Below are 17,395 nucleotides of genomic sequence, written 5' to 3' on the forward strand. Positions count from 1 at the left end.
CAGAGGAAGGCGAAAACTCCCCAGCGCCTCTGCCAATCTGCCCTGGAGGAAAATTCCTTCACGACCCCAAATATGGCGATCAGCTAAACCCTGAGCATGTGGGCAAGACTCACCAGCCAGACGCCCAGGAAAAAATTCTCTGTAGTAACTCAGATCCCACCCATCTAACATCCCATCACAAGCCATTGGGCATATTTACCGCTAATAGTCAAAGACCAATTAACTGCCAAAATTAGGCTATCCCATTATACCATCCCCTCCATAAACTTATCATGCTTAGTCTTTTGCCCCCACTACTCACCTTGGAAGGCTGTTCCAGAACTTCACTCCTCTGATGATTAGAAACTTCATCTAATTTCAAGTCTAAACTTCCTGATGGCCAGTTTATATCCATTTGTTCTTGTGTTCACATTGGTACTGAGCTTAAATAATTCCTCTCCCTCCCTGGTATTTATTCCTCTGATATATTTGTAGAGAGCAATCATATCTCCCCTCAGCCTTCTTTTGGTTAGGCTAAACAAGCCAAGCTCTTTGAGTCTCCTTTCATAAGACAGGTTTTCTATTCCTCGGATCATCCTAGTAGCCCTTCTCTGTACCTGTTCCAGTTTGAATTCATCCTTCTTAAACATGGGAGACCAGAACTGCACACAGTATTCCAGATGAGTTCTCACCAGTGCCTTGTATAATGGTACTAACACCTCCTTATCTCTACTGGAAATACCTCGCCTGATGCATCCCAAGACCGCATTAGCTTTTTTCACGGCCATATCACATTGGTGGCTCATAGTCATCCTGTGATCAACCAATACTCCGAGGTCCTTCTCCCTCCTCTGTTACTTCCAACTGATGCGTCCCCAGCTTATAACAATAATTCTTGTTATTAATCCCTAAATGCATGACCTTGCACTTTTCACTATTAAATTTCATCCTATTACTATTACTCCAGTTTACAAGGTCATCCAGATCTTCCTGTATGATATCCTGGTCCTTCTCTGTATTAGCAATACCTCCCAGCTTTGTGTCATCCGCAAACTTTATTAGCACATTCCCACTTTTTGTGCCAAGGTCAGTAATAAAAAGATTAAATAAGATTGGTCCCAAAACCGATCCCTGAGGAACTCCACTAGTAACCTCCCTCCAGCCTGACAGTTCACCTTTCAGTACGACCCGTTGTAGTCTCCCCTTTAACCAGTTCCTTATCCACCTTTCAATTTTCATATTGATCCCCATCTTTTCCAATTTAGCTAATAATTCCCCATGTGGAACCGTATCAAATGCCTTACTGAAATTGAGGTAAATTAGATTCACTGCATTTCCTTTGTCTAAAAAAATCTGTTACCTTCTCAGAGAAGGATATCAGGTTGGTTTGGCACGATTTACCTTTTGTAAAACAATGTTGTAATTTGTGCCAATTACCTTTGACCTCAATGTCCTTAACTACTTTCTCCTTCAAAATTTTTTCCAAGACATTGCATACTACAGATGTCAAACTAACAGGCCTGTAGTTGCCCGGATCACTTTTTTCCCCTTTCTTAAAGATAGGAACTATGTTAGTAATTCTCCAGTCATACGGTACAACCCCTGAGTTTACAGATTCATTAAAAATTCTTGCTAATGGGCTTGCAATTTCATGTGCCAGTTCCTTTAATATTCTTGGATGAAGATTATCTGGGCCCCCCGATTTAGTCCTATTAAGCTGTTCGAGTTTGGCTTCTACCTCAGATGTGGTAATATCTACCTCCATATCCTCATTCCAATTTGTCATCCTACCATTATCCCTAAGCTCCTCATTAGCCTCATTAAAGACTGAGGCAAAGTATTTGTTTAGATATTGGGCCATGCCTAGATTATCCTTAACCTCCACTCCATCCTCAGTGTTTAGCGGTCCCACTTCTTTCTTTGGCCTGGTCTACACTACCCGCCGGAATCGGCGGGTAGAAATCGACCTCTCGGGGATCGATTTATCGCGTCCCGTCAGGACGCGACAATCGATCCCCGAATCGACGCTCTTACTCCACCAGCGAAGGTGGGAGTAAGAGCCGTCGACGGGAAGCCGCGGAGGTCGATTTTGCCGCCGTCCTCACAGCGGGGTAAGTCGGCTGCGATACGTCGAATTCAGCTACGCTATTCGCGTAGCTGAATTTGCGTATCTTAAATCGACCCCCCCCCTGTAGTGTAGATGTAGCCTTTGTCTTCTTCTTATTTGGCTATAGAACCTTTTACTATTGGTTTTAATTCCATTTGCAAGGTCGTTGAAGGCTGCTATCAAATCCTCCCTCACTCTTCTCTTCTGCAGACTAAATAACCCCAGTTCCCTCAGCCTCTCCTTGTAAGTCATGTGCCCCAGACCCCTAATCATTTTTGTTGCCCTCCGCTGGACTCTCTCCAATTTGTCCACATCCTTTCTGTAGTAGCGGGCCCAAAACTGGATGCAATACTCCAGATGTGGCCTCACCATTGCCGAATAGAGGGAAATAATCACTTCCCTCGATCTGCTGGCAATGCTCCTACTAATGCAGCCCAATATGCCATTAGCCTTCTTGGCAACAAGGGCACACTGTTGACTCATATCCAGCTTCTTGTCCACTGTAATCCCCAGGTCCTTTTCTGCAGAAAGGACAAGACTAATAATAGAACCAAGCAACTTTTGCATATAAATCTTTCATACAAAGAATCAGGGATGCATTACACTAAATGTCACTCAAATCCAAAAAGATTTTAAGTGGAGACTTGAAGTTCACTAAGGGTATGTTTACACTATGAAGCTCATACTGGCATAGCACCATAGTGTAGACACAGACTACACTACACAGACTACACTGACAGAAGGCATCGATGGAAGCCCTCTTCCATCGACACAGCCGCGTCTACACTGGGCGTTAACATTGGCAAAGCTACATCAGTCAGTGTGGTCATTTTTTCACACCCCAACTGACGTATTTATGCCAATATAACTTTTCAATGTAGAGCAGGGCTAAGTGTTAGGAAGAAGGGAAGGGAGCACTAATGAAAAAGCAAGCTTCCCTAGCAGACACTGCTGCTTATCCATTGAAGTACTCTGTTCTGATGGCTTAGTGGAAAGCTGTGACAACCTCTTAGTCACAAACACTGACACACTGGCACCTAGATATCTTCCATCTTTGTGTCATCCTTATAAATTACCATGGTTTAAACATGGCCAGTGACCGGAGGAGAAAGCTGTGGTAACTGGTTGAAAACTCAATCTGAGCCAGAAAGAGTTTGGTGCTTATATTGTACGGACAAGAAAAAAAAGAAACTGCTGTGACCGAGCAAATGAACAAAGTCTCACCTCGCAGAACTGCTGAGTTGGAGGCAGTTAGGTGAGTCTGTCTTGCCTTAGCTGTTACAGTCAACTTTCACACTGAAGAGTTTTCTATTTACTTTACCAATAAGGCCAATCAGATTCAGACTGACTTGCCTGGTACCTCAGTTATAAACACACTGGCCTAAATTTTGAAGTGATCAATGATTTTTATTTTCCAAATCGAGACACCTTAAAGGGGCTGGATTTTTCATAGGGAGGGCCCTCAGCACTCTTTTACAACTCTAAAGCAACTAAAAAATGGAGGCACCCAAAATCACTAGTCAAAATTTAGGATGCTCTCTTCTCTGGTTGAGTTTTGGAAAGTTTCACTTAACGAAGTTTTTATCTGTGCTGGGAAAGCTGTGTTCATCTACCTGTATGTGTGACTGCCTTTCCCCTCATGGATGGTGAATAGGTGGGGGGCATCATGTCATTATTAGACTCAGAGACTAAGGCCAGAAGGGAACATCATGATCATCTAGTCTGACCTCCTGCACACTGCAGGCCACAGAACCTCACCCACCCACCCATTCCTTTAGTGGGCCCATAACTTCTGGCTGACTTACTGAAGTCCTCAAACCTTGATTTAAAGACTTTAATGACAGAGAATCCACCATTTACTCTAGTTCAAGGATTCTCAAACTTCATAGCAACACAACCCCCTTCTGACAACAAAAATTACTACACGGCCCCAGGAGGGGGACTGAAGCCTGAGTCTGCCCAAGCCCCGCCGTCCCGGGTGGGCAGGCAGACCAAAGCCAAAGCCCAAGGGCTTCAGCTCTGGGCAGGGGGCCTGTAGTCTGAGCCCCACTGCCCAGGGCCAAAGCAAGGGCTTCATCCCTGGGTGGCAGGGCTCAGGCTACAGCTTCAGCCCTGGGTGGCGGGGTTCAGGCTACAGGCCCTCTGCCTGGGGCTGAAGCCCTTGGGCTTTGGCCCACCTAGCCTCAGCCCCAGCCTCATGCTTTGGTTTCAGTTTCAGGCCCCAGCAAGTCTAACACTAGCTCTGGTGACCCCATTAAAACTAGGTCGGGACCCACTTTGGGGTCCTGACCCACAGTTTGAGAACCGCTTCTCTAGTTCAAAGCAGCAAGTGACCTGTGCCCCACCCTGCAGAGGAAGGCAAATACACCCCCCAAGGTGCCTGCCAATCTGACCTGGGAGAAAATTCCTTCCTGACTCCAAACATGGTGATCAAATAGACCCTGAGCATGTGGGTAAGACCCACCAGCCAGACACCAGGGAAAGAATTCTCTAAAGTAACTCAGAGCCCTCCCTCTCTAGTGTCCCATCTCCAACCATTGGGGATATTTGCTAATAGCAGTTGCGGATGGGTCCTATGTCATCGTTGGCAGTCTCATCATCCCATATCCTCCATAAACTTATCAAGCTCAGTCTTTGCCCCTCCCTACTTCCCTTGGGAAGCTGTTCCAAAACTTCACTCCTCTGATGGTTAGAAACCTTCATCTATCTAATTTCAAGCCTAAACTTATTGATGGCCAGTTTAATACCTCTTCCTGCCTGATGTTTATCCCTCTGACATATTTATAGACAGCAATCATATCTCCCCATATCCTTTGTTTTCTTAGGCTAAACAAATCAAGTTCTGTAAGTCTCCTCTCGTAACATAGGTTTTTAATTCCTCTCATCATCCTAGTAGCCCTTCTCTGCATCTATTACAGCCTGAATTCATCTTTCTTAAACATCGGACACCAGAATTACACACAATACTCCAGATGAGGTCTCACCAGTGCCTTGTATAACGGTAATAACACTTCCCTATCTCTACTGGAAATATCTTGCCTGATGCATCCTAGGATTGAATCAGCCATTTTCACGGCCATACCACATTAGTGGCTCATAGTCATACTGTGATAGACCAACACACCTAAGTTTTTCTCCTCCTCTGTCACTTCCAACTGATACGTCCCCAGTTTATGGCAAAAAATCTTGATGTTAGTCCCTAAGTGAACTCCACTAGCAACCTCCCACCTTTCAATCTCATCTTAATCCCCATCCTCTCAATTTAAATAATAATTTCCCACGTGAAACTGTATCAAATGCTTTACTGACATTCAAGTAAATTAGATCTACTTCACTTCCTTTATGTAGAAAGTTGGTTATCTTCTCAAAGAAAGAACTTGGGTTGGTCTGGCACAATCTATCTTTTGTAAAACCATGTTGTATTTTATCCCAATTATTGTTTATCTCTATGGCCTTAACTACTCTCTGGGGGACATGGATCAATGTTCACGTTGCACTCCCAGTCAGTACCTGGCCCAAGCTGGGGAAGCTAATGATCCAACTAGTGGACCAAATTTGGTGATGAATCCTGGTCAGGGGCCACCTGAGACATGTTGTACATACACTAAGAAGAATTAATCTCTCTTTCAAAATTTGTTTGAAGACCTTGCATACAATTGAGGTCAAATTAACAAGCCTGTAAATTTTCTGGATCACTCCCCACCCCCACTTTCTTAAATATAGCTACTGTATATTTGCAATTCTCCAGTCATAGGGTATGACTCCCAAGTTTATTGATTCATTAAAATCCTTGCCATTGGGCTTGTAATTTCATGTGCCAGTTCCTTTAATGTGGATGGAGGTTATTCAGGCCTCCCGATTTGGTCCCATTAAGCTGTTTGAGTTTAGCTTCCATCCTTGTTCCCATTCGCCACCCTGTCAGTGACCTTCAAATCCTCATTACCCTTATTAAAAACCAAGTCAAAGTATTCATTTAGGTGTTGGGCCATACCTAGATTATCTTTAATCTCCACTCCATCCTCAGTGCTTAGTGGTTCCATTTATTCTTTCCTTGTTTTCTTTATATTTAAATGGCTAAATAACCTTTCATTATTGGTTTAATTTCCTTTGCAAGGTCCAATTCTGCTTGGCTTTTGGCAGTTCTCACATTTTCCCTATGCTTTCTGACCTCCAAGATGTAGCTTTCCTTGCTGATCCACCCTTTCTTCCATTCCTTGTAGGCTTTCTGCTTTCTCTTAATAACCTGTTTGAGATGCTTGTTCATCCATTTGGTCTGTGACCCTTCCCTACAATTCTTCTCCTTTGCTTGGAATGCAGGCTTCAGAGAGTTGCTGCAACTTTGACTTAAAAGTAATTCCAGGCTTCCTCCACATTCAGATCCTTCTTCAGTCCAGTCCACTTCCCTAACTAATTCCCTTAATTTTTTAAGTCTGCCCATTTGAAATCAAGGACCCTAGCTGAAGACCTATTTTTGTTTATCCTTCCATTTAGTTTAAAGTGAATTAATTCATGATCACTTGAACCTCTACAATGAGTTCTTCTCTAAGGGCCTTGTTACTTACCAGTACTAAATCTAAAATGGCATCACCTTTTGTTGGAGTAAGATATTTAACTCTTTCATCAGTGAAGCCAAGGAAACAGCCACCCTTAAACAGCTAGTGTTAGTGGCGTAGACCTATATAATAATTAACTGACTTAAATTCAACCCACATAAGACACAATTGATATTGATAGGTAAGGGCAAAGAAAATGCATGAATGGCTGAGGGTTGTACCAACACTTTCAGATGGAATGTTTTCTAAGCCTTTGCCAGTACCAGCTGCAATTGTGAGGTCATAATTGAGATGTCACTACTCTTGCAGTCATAGATACAGCTATTAAGTAACTGAATAAAGGGAGAAAACTAGAACAGAGTAAAGCACATCTTACTTTTTCTGGTGAGAGGTGGTGCGACGAGTGCAGAAGACAGCAACAATCACCACTATCACAATGGTGATCACTCCAACAGATACTATTATGACTAGAAGCATGTTGCTATCCAGGGGGGATGTGGGGCTTCCATGAGGACTGTTACTGCCTGTAAGAGGGGTGGGGGGGGGGAGGAGAGGAAAGCACTTGTTATACAAAGCATTTACTTGAGAAAAAGCTCCCCACTGCAGGATGCAAAAAGGAATCAACAGTAATGGGGAGCCTGAAGGAAGTACACAGTGTCAGATAGAAACTAATCTTGGTTCAGCTGGTGCATTTCATGTTAAGTACTCTCGCACTTATCTTTTGTTATTTAAACATTTGCACATCATCACCTGATTATGACCATGTACAATTACCTGATTATGGCTCTGTACAATTATCCTTTTCTCCTATATAACATTTTGATGATCTATTTCCACATGATAGCCCATTAAAAAATTACGTAATGGTACCTACAGTTGCTGCTAAAACCATTCAGGTGTGGTGAGACACCCAACTATATCACAACAAAGAGGTTCAATACGTGAGAGGCTGGCATAATTAACCTGCAAAGCAACGAGTCTTCACATTAAAATGTATTTGATTGAGCACTTCTGATTAAGAGAAAAGAATTGTTATACAAAAATCAATCGGTTAAGTCCTATTTGTACTGAAAATGTTGAGACAGGATAATATGCCAATAGATAGGCACAGAGTATGCTTATATATAATGACATCTGATCAACTGCTCCCCTTAGCAATCTCTAAGGAGTCTCCAAGGGAACAACGAACATGCTCATTGCATGTCACTGGACCAACTAATGTAAGGGTACGTCTACACTTACCTCCGGGTCCGACGGCAGGTAATCGATGTTCTGGGATCGATTTATCGCGTCTTGTCTAGACGTGATAAATCGATCCCGGATCGATCCCGGAAGTGCTCGCCGTCGACGCCGGTACTCCAGCTCGGCGAGAGGAGTACGCGGCATTGACGGGGGAGCCTGCCTGCAGCGTCTGGACCCGCGGTAAGTTCGGACTAAGGTACTTCGAATTCAGCTACGTTATTAACGTAGCTGAATTTGCGTACCTTAGTCCGAAGTGGGGGGGTAGTGTGGACCAGGCCTAAGAATTCTATCACCTGACTGTATCTCCTTCTGAGGCCCCACAAGTTCTCCCACTCTACTACTGTTGTTGAGGATGGCTGGGCGGGTCCCAGCAGAGATTAGGCAAGAGGACAGAAGCCCACTGGAACACACACTCCAATACCCCAATAGTCTGGGGCTGTAAGAGTGCCACCTGCAGGGGCCTTCCCATTACCTATCCGCACCTCAGTTTCCTCATCTGTGAAATGGGGATAATGACACTGACCTTCCTTTGTAAAGAGCTTTGAGATGCACTGGTGACAAGTGCTATAAAGAGCTACAGATTATTATTATTATTACTTAACTCCCTATTCAGTTACCCCCTTCCTGCACCATGTGTCTCCAATGTCCAGACAGTCTTCTGTCATATGAATGAACTCATTATCCCTGCCCTGCCCTGGAACTTTGGAAATATTGGAATCTGGAGTTTGTGGCCCAGGGTACCACTGTTTCTGTAATGGGTCTGACCTAGATCCTTGAACTTGGGCAAAAGTTTACTTCTGGATCTGAATTTTGTGGCATCTCTAATTAAAACAAAACAAAAATAACAATCAAGCACACAAATTACATTTTTGTTCAAAGAAATAGTAGTTTCCCAGGGGTGGCTCAGAAATGTAAGTTTCAAAGTAAAATATAAACCTTTAATTTCAAGTATCTTCCATAATTAAAAAAAAAAAAATCCATCCCAGCATGCTGCTTCCAGAGAACAGCACTGTGCTAATAGCAGCTATCTTCTTTTACAGTCCAAGCCTCTAGGACGTTGGGGAATTGTACTTTGCTGTCTCTAGAAAGATGTGTGGTGGACGGTGAAAGGGAAGAAGGGCCTGAAAACACATCCAGGAAAGCTGACAAGTATGCAATGAAAAAGACCCTGCTGGAACTAAAGGGTATCAGGCATTCCTTTGGACACAGTAACCACACTTAATACATTATTGGTATTACTACAATGATCATTTTTCTTTAAAATAAGATACATTTTATGCAGCTGTAACCAGTGGTACCTCAGTGCAAGGCTTTCAGGATACTAAATGCAAATGAGGGGAAGGTTTAAGAGCAAGATTTTTTTCTCCTTGACCCTATTATGTCACTGGTACATAGTGGCAGTCGTTTTAAACTAGGCTGGGAAAAGGTTTGGTGACATAATTGAAATCTGGTGCTTATAAACATTTTTGTTCCCATTTGTTCTTTCACGGTGGACAAGGACTGTATTATAGTAACATGCTAAATTATTTTCCCAGTCTTATTTGTGAACTGCTAATATCAAATGGTTCATAAAAGGGGAAAACTGCAATTATTGGAAAAGATGTGTTCAGGGCTGTAAATAATAGCTTCATATTTTAGGAGACATATCACATCACACACCATTATACCAAGACATACTGAATTTCAGCCTAATAGGTCTCTGCTGAAATGCTTTATAAAGGCCTTACCACTCATGGGTGGTTTGTAGTCAGGTCCTATATCCAATGGCCGACTTCCTTTTCCTGCAGACCCTAATGCTGGGGAAAAAAATTACATTAATAAATACCAGTTATGTGATAAACTTTCTTCATCTCCTAGCTATTCATTTCCAAAAACCTGTATCATCTTGGACCTATATTGTACAAGTTTTGTTTTCATATGGACATGAATAGCAAATACACACCACCAGAGATGTTCCCAACAAGTCCAGCAAACTCTGAATACCTCCAAACACAGAAACAGTTGAGAAGGGCTACCACCTAACAGGTGGATGCTGCTTTTCTCAGTAAGTTGGGCTGTTTCCTTTTTATTACATTTTTAAAATATCAATAAAAAGAAAGGATGATTTGTAACCATGATAGCCAATAGACTGATTCAAGCAACTTCCTAGATGCTTACATTTGGGGTTATATCTACTTGGGCATCACTGAACAATAGCATATACAACATGCTAAGTTCCTTTTTCTGGCCCCAGAATTACAAGCCTGGTTAGGAGACAGAAACATATAAACAATGGGAATGTATCTTAGACATAGTCAGTCTTTGCTTATCCATAAAAGCTTGCAAGGCAATTTTTTTGGTGCTCCCCCCCGCACCCGGAAAGTGACACTGCAGTCAGAAATTTTTTTTTAGTGGACGTTAAGAGAACAAGTCTAGCTACTTCTGGTCTGTCTTTCAGAGACAACACACTTAAAAATTACGTAAAGTTCTGGACAGAGCAGTGTGATTAGTGGATGACAATGGAGGTACATCTATTTGCCAGCTGGTTCATTACTAAACTGAAAGCAAATAACATATCCACTTCAAGAATTGGAACTACTGTTAACTAGTGGAACAAAAGAATAACAAAGACACCTCAACTTTTCCTCATTTATGTAGGACAGTCTTATAATATGGATCCAGATAGCCTCCAATCACACAAGCTGAAAATCGTTCCACTTTACTGCAGTTTTGTAACCATGTGGGAACCAGTCCTGTCTGTGTTCTGTGCACATGGAAAATTCCTACTGAATTCAGAAGTGCCTTGCTTTTGTAACCATACTACCTGATACTTTCAGCCCTTGTAAGCGAAGCAGGCTTACATTTAGTAATTGGATGGGAAGCCTCTCAGAAAGTTAGGTGCTGTAGGAGGTGTTGCTTAATGTGAGACCTTCCTGTTACAATAGTAAACCAGTGCAGCATAGAATGCACTATGCTGAATTCCACTCACTTCAACAGGCTTTGGACAGAACTGATTATACACTGGGTAACTCCACTGTCTTCATAGGGTTTTAGTCCCACAGTGGAGGGGGGCCATGTGAGCTTCTTGGAGAGCTGCTGCTCAGGGATGGGAACCCCCTGGGACTCCAGCCGCCAAAATCATTCAGCATGCACTTTCTGCTCGACTATGTGCTAGCTGAGAGGCGCGTGGGAATTGGTGGCCTCTGCTGCAGGTGATGGACATCTCAGGTACTTAAAGCCATGGCCTAGAGGAGGGAAGTGCCTAACTGTAGAGTCTGCAGCTGCCTAGGGCTAGCGCTGAGGATTTAGAGTCCATAGTGTTGCCGTTGCAAAGTTCCAGCATGTTCAGCCTGGGAATTGCCACCATGTAGCTACAGCTATCTAAGGCTGGACCTCTGGCAATTGGCCCCATGGCTGTAGCCAGAGAAGCTGCAGGTGGCTCTGTGACTACTGGGGGCCATTAAGCTAGGAGCAGATAAAGAAACTGGAGTTAACCTCAAGGAATAGAGGTCACCCGTAGGAAAGGAATGTCAAGGGAAGCAGGGAAAGAGGAAGAGGTCAGACTTGCAGCGGAGAATAGCGTCCAAGGTAGAAGGGAAACAGGCATGGGGAGAGGTAGTGCTGACCAGGTAGTAGACTAGCATGTAGATGGGAGCAGAGGGAGAAAAGCTGGTGACTTGGGGATCCTAGGGGCTAAGTCCTCACTTTGGGGAAATGGTGTTTGCAAGTGTCTTGCTCAAATAGTAGGATGGGTGCTGAGGGAGGCATTTGTCAGAATTGATCAGGTATCTACTGGCTTTGGAACTTTGAGCTGAGACCAGAACCATATACAGTGACTGGTGACATAGGGTGGTACTGGAGACATGGCTATAGAAGGTCTGAATGAGGAAGGAGATAAATCTGTGGGGAGTTTCCCCTGATCACTATGAAAGTTCTGCTCACTGTGGACACTGGTAAACCCACATGGGAGTACAGCTCAATGAGAAAAGCAGGGGGCTGAGGGAGCTGTGTATGGCAATGCATAGAGTCATGCAGAGGTGTGTGATCAAAATGAAAAATGTCTCTGAGATTCAGTACTGGATATACTACGGCACCAATGGCACTGCCACACCAGGCCCACAGTTGGAGAGCACAATGACTACATGGGGGCCCACAAATATGTTTGGCACTGGGGCCCACAAAAGGTTAATCCGGCCCTGATACAAGTGACCTAATAATTAGAGTGCAGCTCTCTTTTTATTTTACCATATGTTCACTATTATTATAACTCAGAACTAATTTAGGCAATCTGCTGCAGCAGCAAGACACACAGAATCACAAGTTCAAATCTAGTGTCAGCGCCCCTACTGAGTCAGCAGAACCTTTCTAGCAGAGAAGATACAACAGAGACAAGTGCAAGAAAAAAATCAAATGCACAGCTACAAAATGGGGAACAACTGGCTAGGTGGTAGTACTGCTGGAAAGGCTCTGCGGGTTACAGTGGATATGACTGAATATGAGTCAAAAAAGTGATGCAGCTGCAAAAAAGGCTAATATTCTGGGGAGTATTTACAATGGTGTCATATATAAGAAATGGGAGGTAACTGTTCCACTCTATTTGGGACTGATGAGACCTCGGTTGGATTTCTGTGTGCAATTTTGGGTGCTACACTTTAAAAAAGATGTGGACAAATTGGAGAGAGTCCACAGGAGAGAAAAAAAGAAGTGATAAAAGGTTTAGAACCCTGGCCTGTAAGGAAAGATTAAAAAAACGGGGTATGTTTAGTCCAGAGAAAAGACAACTATGGAGGGATAAAAGACTTCAAATATGTTAAGGGCTCTTATAAAGAGGAGAGTGATCAATTGTTCTCCTTGTCCCCTGAAGGTAGGATAAGAAGTAATGGGCTTAATCTGCAGTAAGGGAGATTTAGGTTAGATATTAGGAAAATTATTTTAACTCTAAGGATAGTTAAACTGCAAGGGAGCTTGTGGAATCCTGTCATTGGAGGTTTTTAAGAACAGGTTGGACAAACACCTGTCAGGGATGGTCTAGGTTTACTTGGTCACGCCACAGTGCAGGGGGCCGAACTCAAAGTCCCTTCCAGCCCTACAATTCTGTTTCTATACATATATCCTGGTTCTTTCTCCACTGACTTATCATTAAAATAATGACAATACAAAATTGCTATTATGCCAAAGTTAGAATAATAGAAGAGGTTGATGGTAAATGTGTGGCAACACACACACTCACTTTTTACACCTACATATATATATACACACAGTTAGAAATGTGAAAAATAGATGCCCAGTATGACAGATATTGCAATCCTATGCGATATCTTTGGGGAGCATACTGTATTAAGTTTGTTTCACTGTGGGCCAGGGACTGTATGCAACTCCCAGGGGGAGAGTTATTACAGCTCCTCTAGAAACCAAAAACAGTAGGAGGTGATTAAGTTGAATCCCCTAGGTGGAAAACACATCTAGAGAGGTTCCCCACCCGGGGGAGGACTGCATATGAAGGTTCAAATTTTCCAGAGATCAACAGACAAAGGGCTTTTGGCATAACAAGACTGTATTTAAACTGACTCAGGCCTTCTTTCTGATCCAGCAAACAGACAGGACTTTTTGTCCAAAGGCAGCCCCCAATCCTTGCGGAAGGGTTGGAAAGATTTTGGCCTACTAAGGCCTCTATGACTGATGGGGTGACCTTTGGTAAGTTTCTAATATGCATCTAGGAAATTTTATAGCTTTTATGTTTTCTCTGTAATGTTACCTTAAGAATAAAGGTGCTTCTTAGAAAGAGCTGTGTGGTAACTTGTAATTGGTGCATAGCTCTTGGAGAGAAGGCAAAGCACAGGCACTGGCCTTTAGGCAGACTGGCTTGCTGGGGATATCACAGTGTAAGGCAGGGAACTGTGCAGCCTTAAACCCCCTAGAGTCAGGAGAGAGAGACACGTGACACTGGGAGACGGAACCCTCCATCAAGGGTTGTATGTGCCCTCAAGGAACCACAGAGGGGGAATACAGATGCAGTTACCCTGAAATTTTGACACCCAAACCCCTACAATTCTGCAGTCATGAAAGAAGGCTTATAAGGTTAAGACATCATCCTGATTAAGATGGGAAGTTGAAAAAGCAATAAAAATGATTATAGAGATATAATGGAAACAGGGGGAAGTTGACAGCAATCTCTATAAATTAGCAGTTACGCAATACAGACAATTGATAAGGGCTCAATGAAAAAGACAGAAAATACACTAGATTAAAGACAGTAAGAAGGAATTTGTTAAATATATGAGAAATAAAATAAATTCTAACAATTGTGTAGGTACATTGCTAGATAGGAATGGTAAAATTGTCAATGCAGAAAGGATAGATGTGTTGAGTAAGTATTTTTGTTCTGTATTTGGAAAGAAACTGGATGAAATATTCACATCTTACAGTGATAATGAAATACAGTAATAGGCAAAATGTTAAACAGCAAGTACTGAAGGTAAACATTTTTAAATCTGCAGGACCAGATAACTTGCAATTAAGAGTTTTGAAAGAATTGGCCAAGGAGTTCTCTTACCCATCGATGTTGGTATTTAACACATATTGGAACACTGGGGAAGCATCAGAGGACTAGGAAAAAAAGCTAATGTGCCAGTATTTTAAAAGGGTAAATGGGATGGCCTGGGTAACTTTAGTCTGGTAATATCTGGACATTGAATCACATACTGAAACCGGGCAAATCATGGAAAGGCTGATATGGAATGGAATCACTAAAGAATTAAAAGATGGTAGCATAATTCATGCCTACTTTTATGTAAAATGGGTCTTGTCAAACTTGATACAATTTTTTGGATCAGATTATGAATTTGGATGACAGGTAATTGTGCAGACATAATATACATAGACTTCTGTAAGGTATTTTACTTAATACTGAACAACATTCTGATTAAAATTAGCAATACGCAAAATCAACACGGCACACACTAAATGGATTAAAAACTGGGTAACAGATAGATATTAAAAACTTCTAACAGGAATCACAGGACTGGAAGGGACCTCAAGAGGTCATCTAGTCCAGTCCCCTGCACTCATGGCAGGACTAGGTATTATCTAGACCAGGGATAGGCAACCTATGGCACGCGTGCCAAAGGCGGCACACGAGCTGATTTTCAGTGGCACTCACACTGCCCGGGTCCTGGCCACTGGTCTGGGGGGCTCTGCATTTTAATTTAATTTTAAAAGAAGCTTCTTAAATATTTTAAAAACCTTTTTTACTTTACATACAACAATAGTTTAGTTATATATTATAGATTTATAGAAAGAGACCTTCTAAAAACGTTAAAATGTATTACTGACATGCGAAACCTTAAATTAGAGTGAATAAATGAAGACTTGGCACACCACTTCTGAAAGGTTGCTGACCCCTGATCTAGACCATTCCTGACAGGTGTTTGTCTAACCTGCTCTTAAAAATCTCCAATGATGGAGATTCCATAACCTCCCTAGGCAATTTATTCCAGTGCTTAACCACCCTGACAATGGTTTTCCTAATGTCCAATCTAAACCTCCCTTGCTGCATGTTAAGTCCATTGCTTCTTGTCCTATCCTCAGAGGTTAAGAACAATTTTTCTCCCTCCTCCTTGTAACAACCTTTTATGTACTTGAAAACTGTTATGTCCCCTCTCAGTCTTCTCTTCTCCAGACTAAACAAACCTAATTTTTTCAATCTTCCCTCATAGGTCATGTTTTCTAGACCTTTAATCATTTTTGTTGCTCTTCTCTGGACTTTCTCCAATTTGTCCACATCTTTCCTGAAATGTGGCGCCCAGAACTGGACACAATACTCCAGTTGAGGCCTAATCAGCGTGGAGTACAGCAGAAGAACTACTTCTCGTGTCTTGCTTACAACACTCCTGCTAATACATCCCAGAATGATGTTCACTTCTTTTGCAACAGTGTTATACTGTCGACCCATATTTAGCTTGTGGTCCACTATGACCCCCTGATCCCTTTCTGCAGTACTCTTTCCTAGGCAGTCATTTCCCATTTTGTATGTGTGCAACTGATTGTTTATTCCTAAGTGGAGTACTTTGCATTTGTCCTTATTGAATTGCATCCTATTTACTTCAGACCGTTTGTCCAGATCATTTTGAATTTTAATCCTATCCTCCAAAGCACTTGCAACCCCTCCCAGCTTGGTATTGTCCACAGACTTTATAAGTGTACTCTCTATGCCATTATCTAAATCATTGATGAAGATATTGAACAAAACCGGATCCAGAACTGATCCCTGCGGGACCCCATTCATTATGCCCTTCCAGCATGACTGTGAACCATTGATCACTACTCTCTGAGAATGGTTTTCCAACCAGTTTGCACCCACCTTATAGTAGCTCCATCTAGGTTGCATTTCCCTAGTTTGTTTATGAGAAGGTCATGTGAGACAGTATCAAAAGTTTACTAAAGTCAAAGATCATTATCCAAAGTGGGTGTTTTTAGTGGGGTCCTGCAATTAACTGTTCTTATCTCAATATCATCAAACATCATTATCAATGGTCTGAAAGAATATATAAATTAATTGCTGGTAAAGTTTGTAGATGACATAAAAACTGGCAGAGTGGTAAATAATAATGAAAGATTAGTTCTACAGAGCAAAGTGGATCACTCGGTAAGCTGGGCTCACCTGATCAATATGCATTTAAATACAGCCAAGTGCAAGAGTATACATTTAGGAACAAAATCACACACAGGGGCAGGGGACTGTATTTTGGAAATCAGTAACTCTGAAAGGAACTTAGGGATAATGGTGAATAACCAACTCAGCACAAGCTCCCAGTGCTTTGCAGTGGCTAGAAGAATTAACACAAGATGAGGTGGTAATATAATTGAATACAGCATTGAGACTGGGGGTAAAATTTTCAAAATGCCTACGTGTATCTTAAGAGGTAAAGTCAAATTTTCAAAAGTGACTTAGGCACGTTGCAGGCTACATCTCACAAAAAGCCAATGAGACTTGGGCTCCTAAGTGCCTAAGTCACTTTTGAAAACTTGACCTTGCATGTTATGTCATTTAGGCACTTTTAAAAAATTCACCCCATTGCTGGAATACTGTGTTCAGTTCTAGGGTCCACACTTTGAAGTGATTAATTGGAAAGGGTTCACACAAGCACCACAAGAATGATCAGAGGTCTTGGTACCTGCCTTACAGGGAGGACGAAAGACATTTCATCTATTTAGTTTAGCCAAGAGAAATTAAGAAGTGTCTTGATTACAGTCTGTATGTACCTACACACGGAGAACATTTTTAATACAGACAGCTCTTTAGTCTAGAAGACAATGGCTACTGCAATCTCATGACTACAAACTGAAGCTAGACAAAATGTGACTAGAAATAAGGTGCACATTTTTAACAGTTATTATTAATTAACCAGTGGAACAACTTACCTAGAGAGATGGTGAATTCTCCATCACTTGAAGACTTTAAAGTAAAAAAAATGGTTACTAACCTTTCTGTAACTGTTGTTCTTCAAGATTTGTTGCTCATATCTATTCCACTTTA

General features: G+C 42.1%; 1 protein-coding gene across 1 annotated transcript in view; it reads right to left on the reverse strand.

Annotated features, from left to right (window-relative positions):
• NEO1 (neogenin 1) overlaps window positions 1-17,395 on the reverse strand; it is a 527,807-nt gene that overhangs the window by 22,606 nt on the left and 487,806 nt on the right. The window contains exons 22-23 of the mRNA XM_065411681.1: window positions 9,609-9,677; window positions 7,016-7,163 (exon numbers count right to left, since the gene is read on the reverse strand). Coding sequence (XP_065267753.1) covers window positions 7,016-7,163; window positions 9,609-9,677 — 217 coding nt within the window. The remainder of the gene's footprint in view (window positions 1-7,015; window positions 7,164-9,608; window positions 9,678-17,395) is intronic.

Source organism: Emys orbicularis, chromosome 10, assembly GCF_028017835.1.
Source record: "Emys orbicularis isolate rEmyOrb1 chromosome 10, rEmyOrb1.hap1, whole genome shotgun sequence".
Lineage (NCBI taxonomy): Eukaryota > Metazoa > Chordata > Testudines > Emydidae > Emys > Emys orbicularis.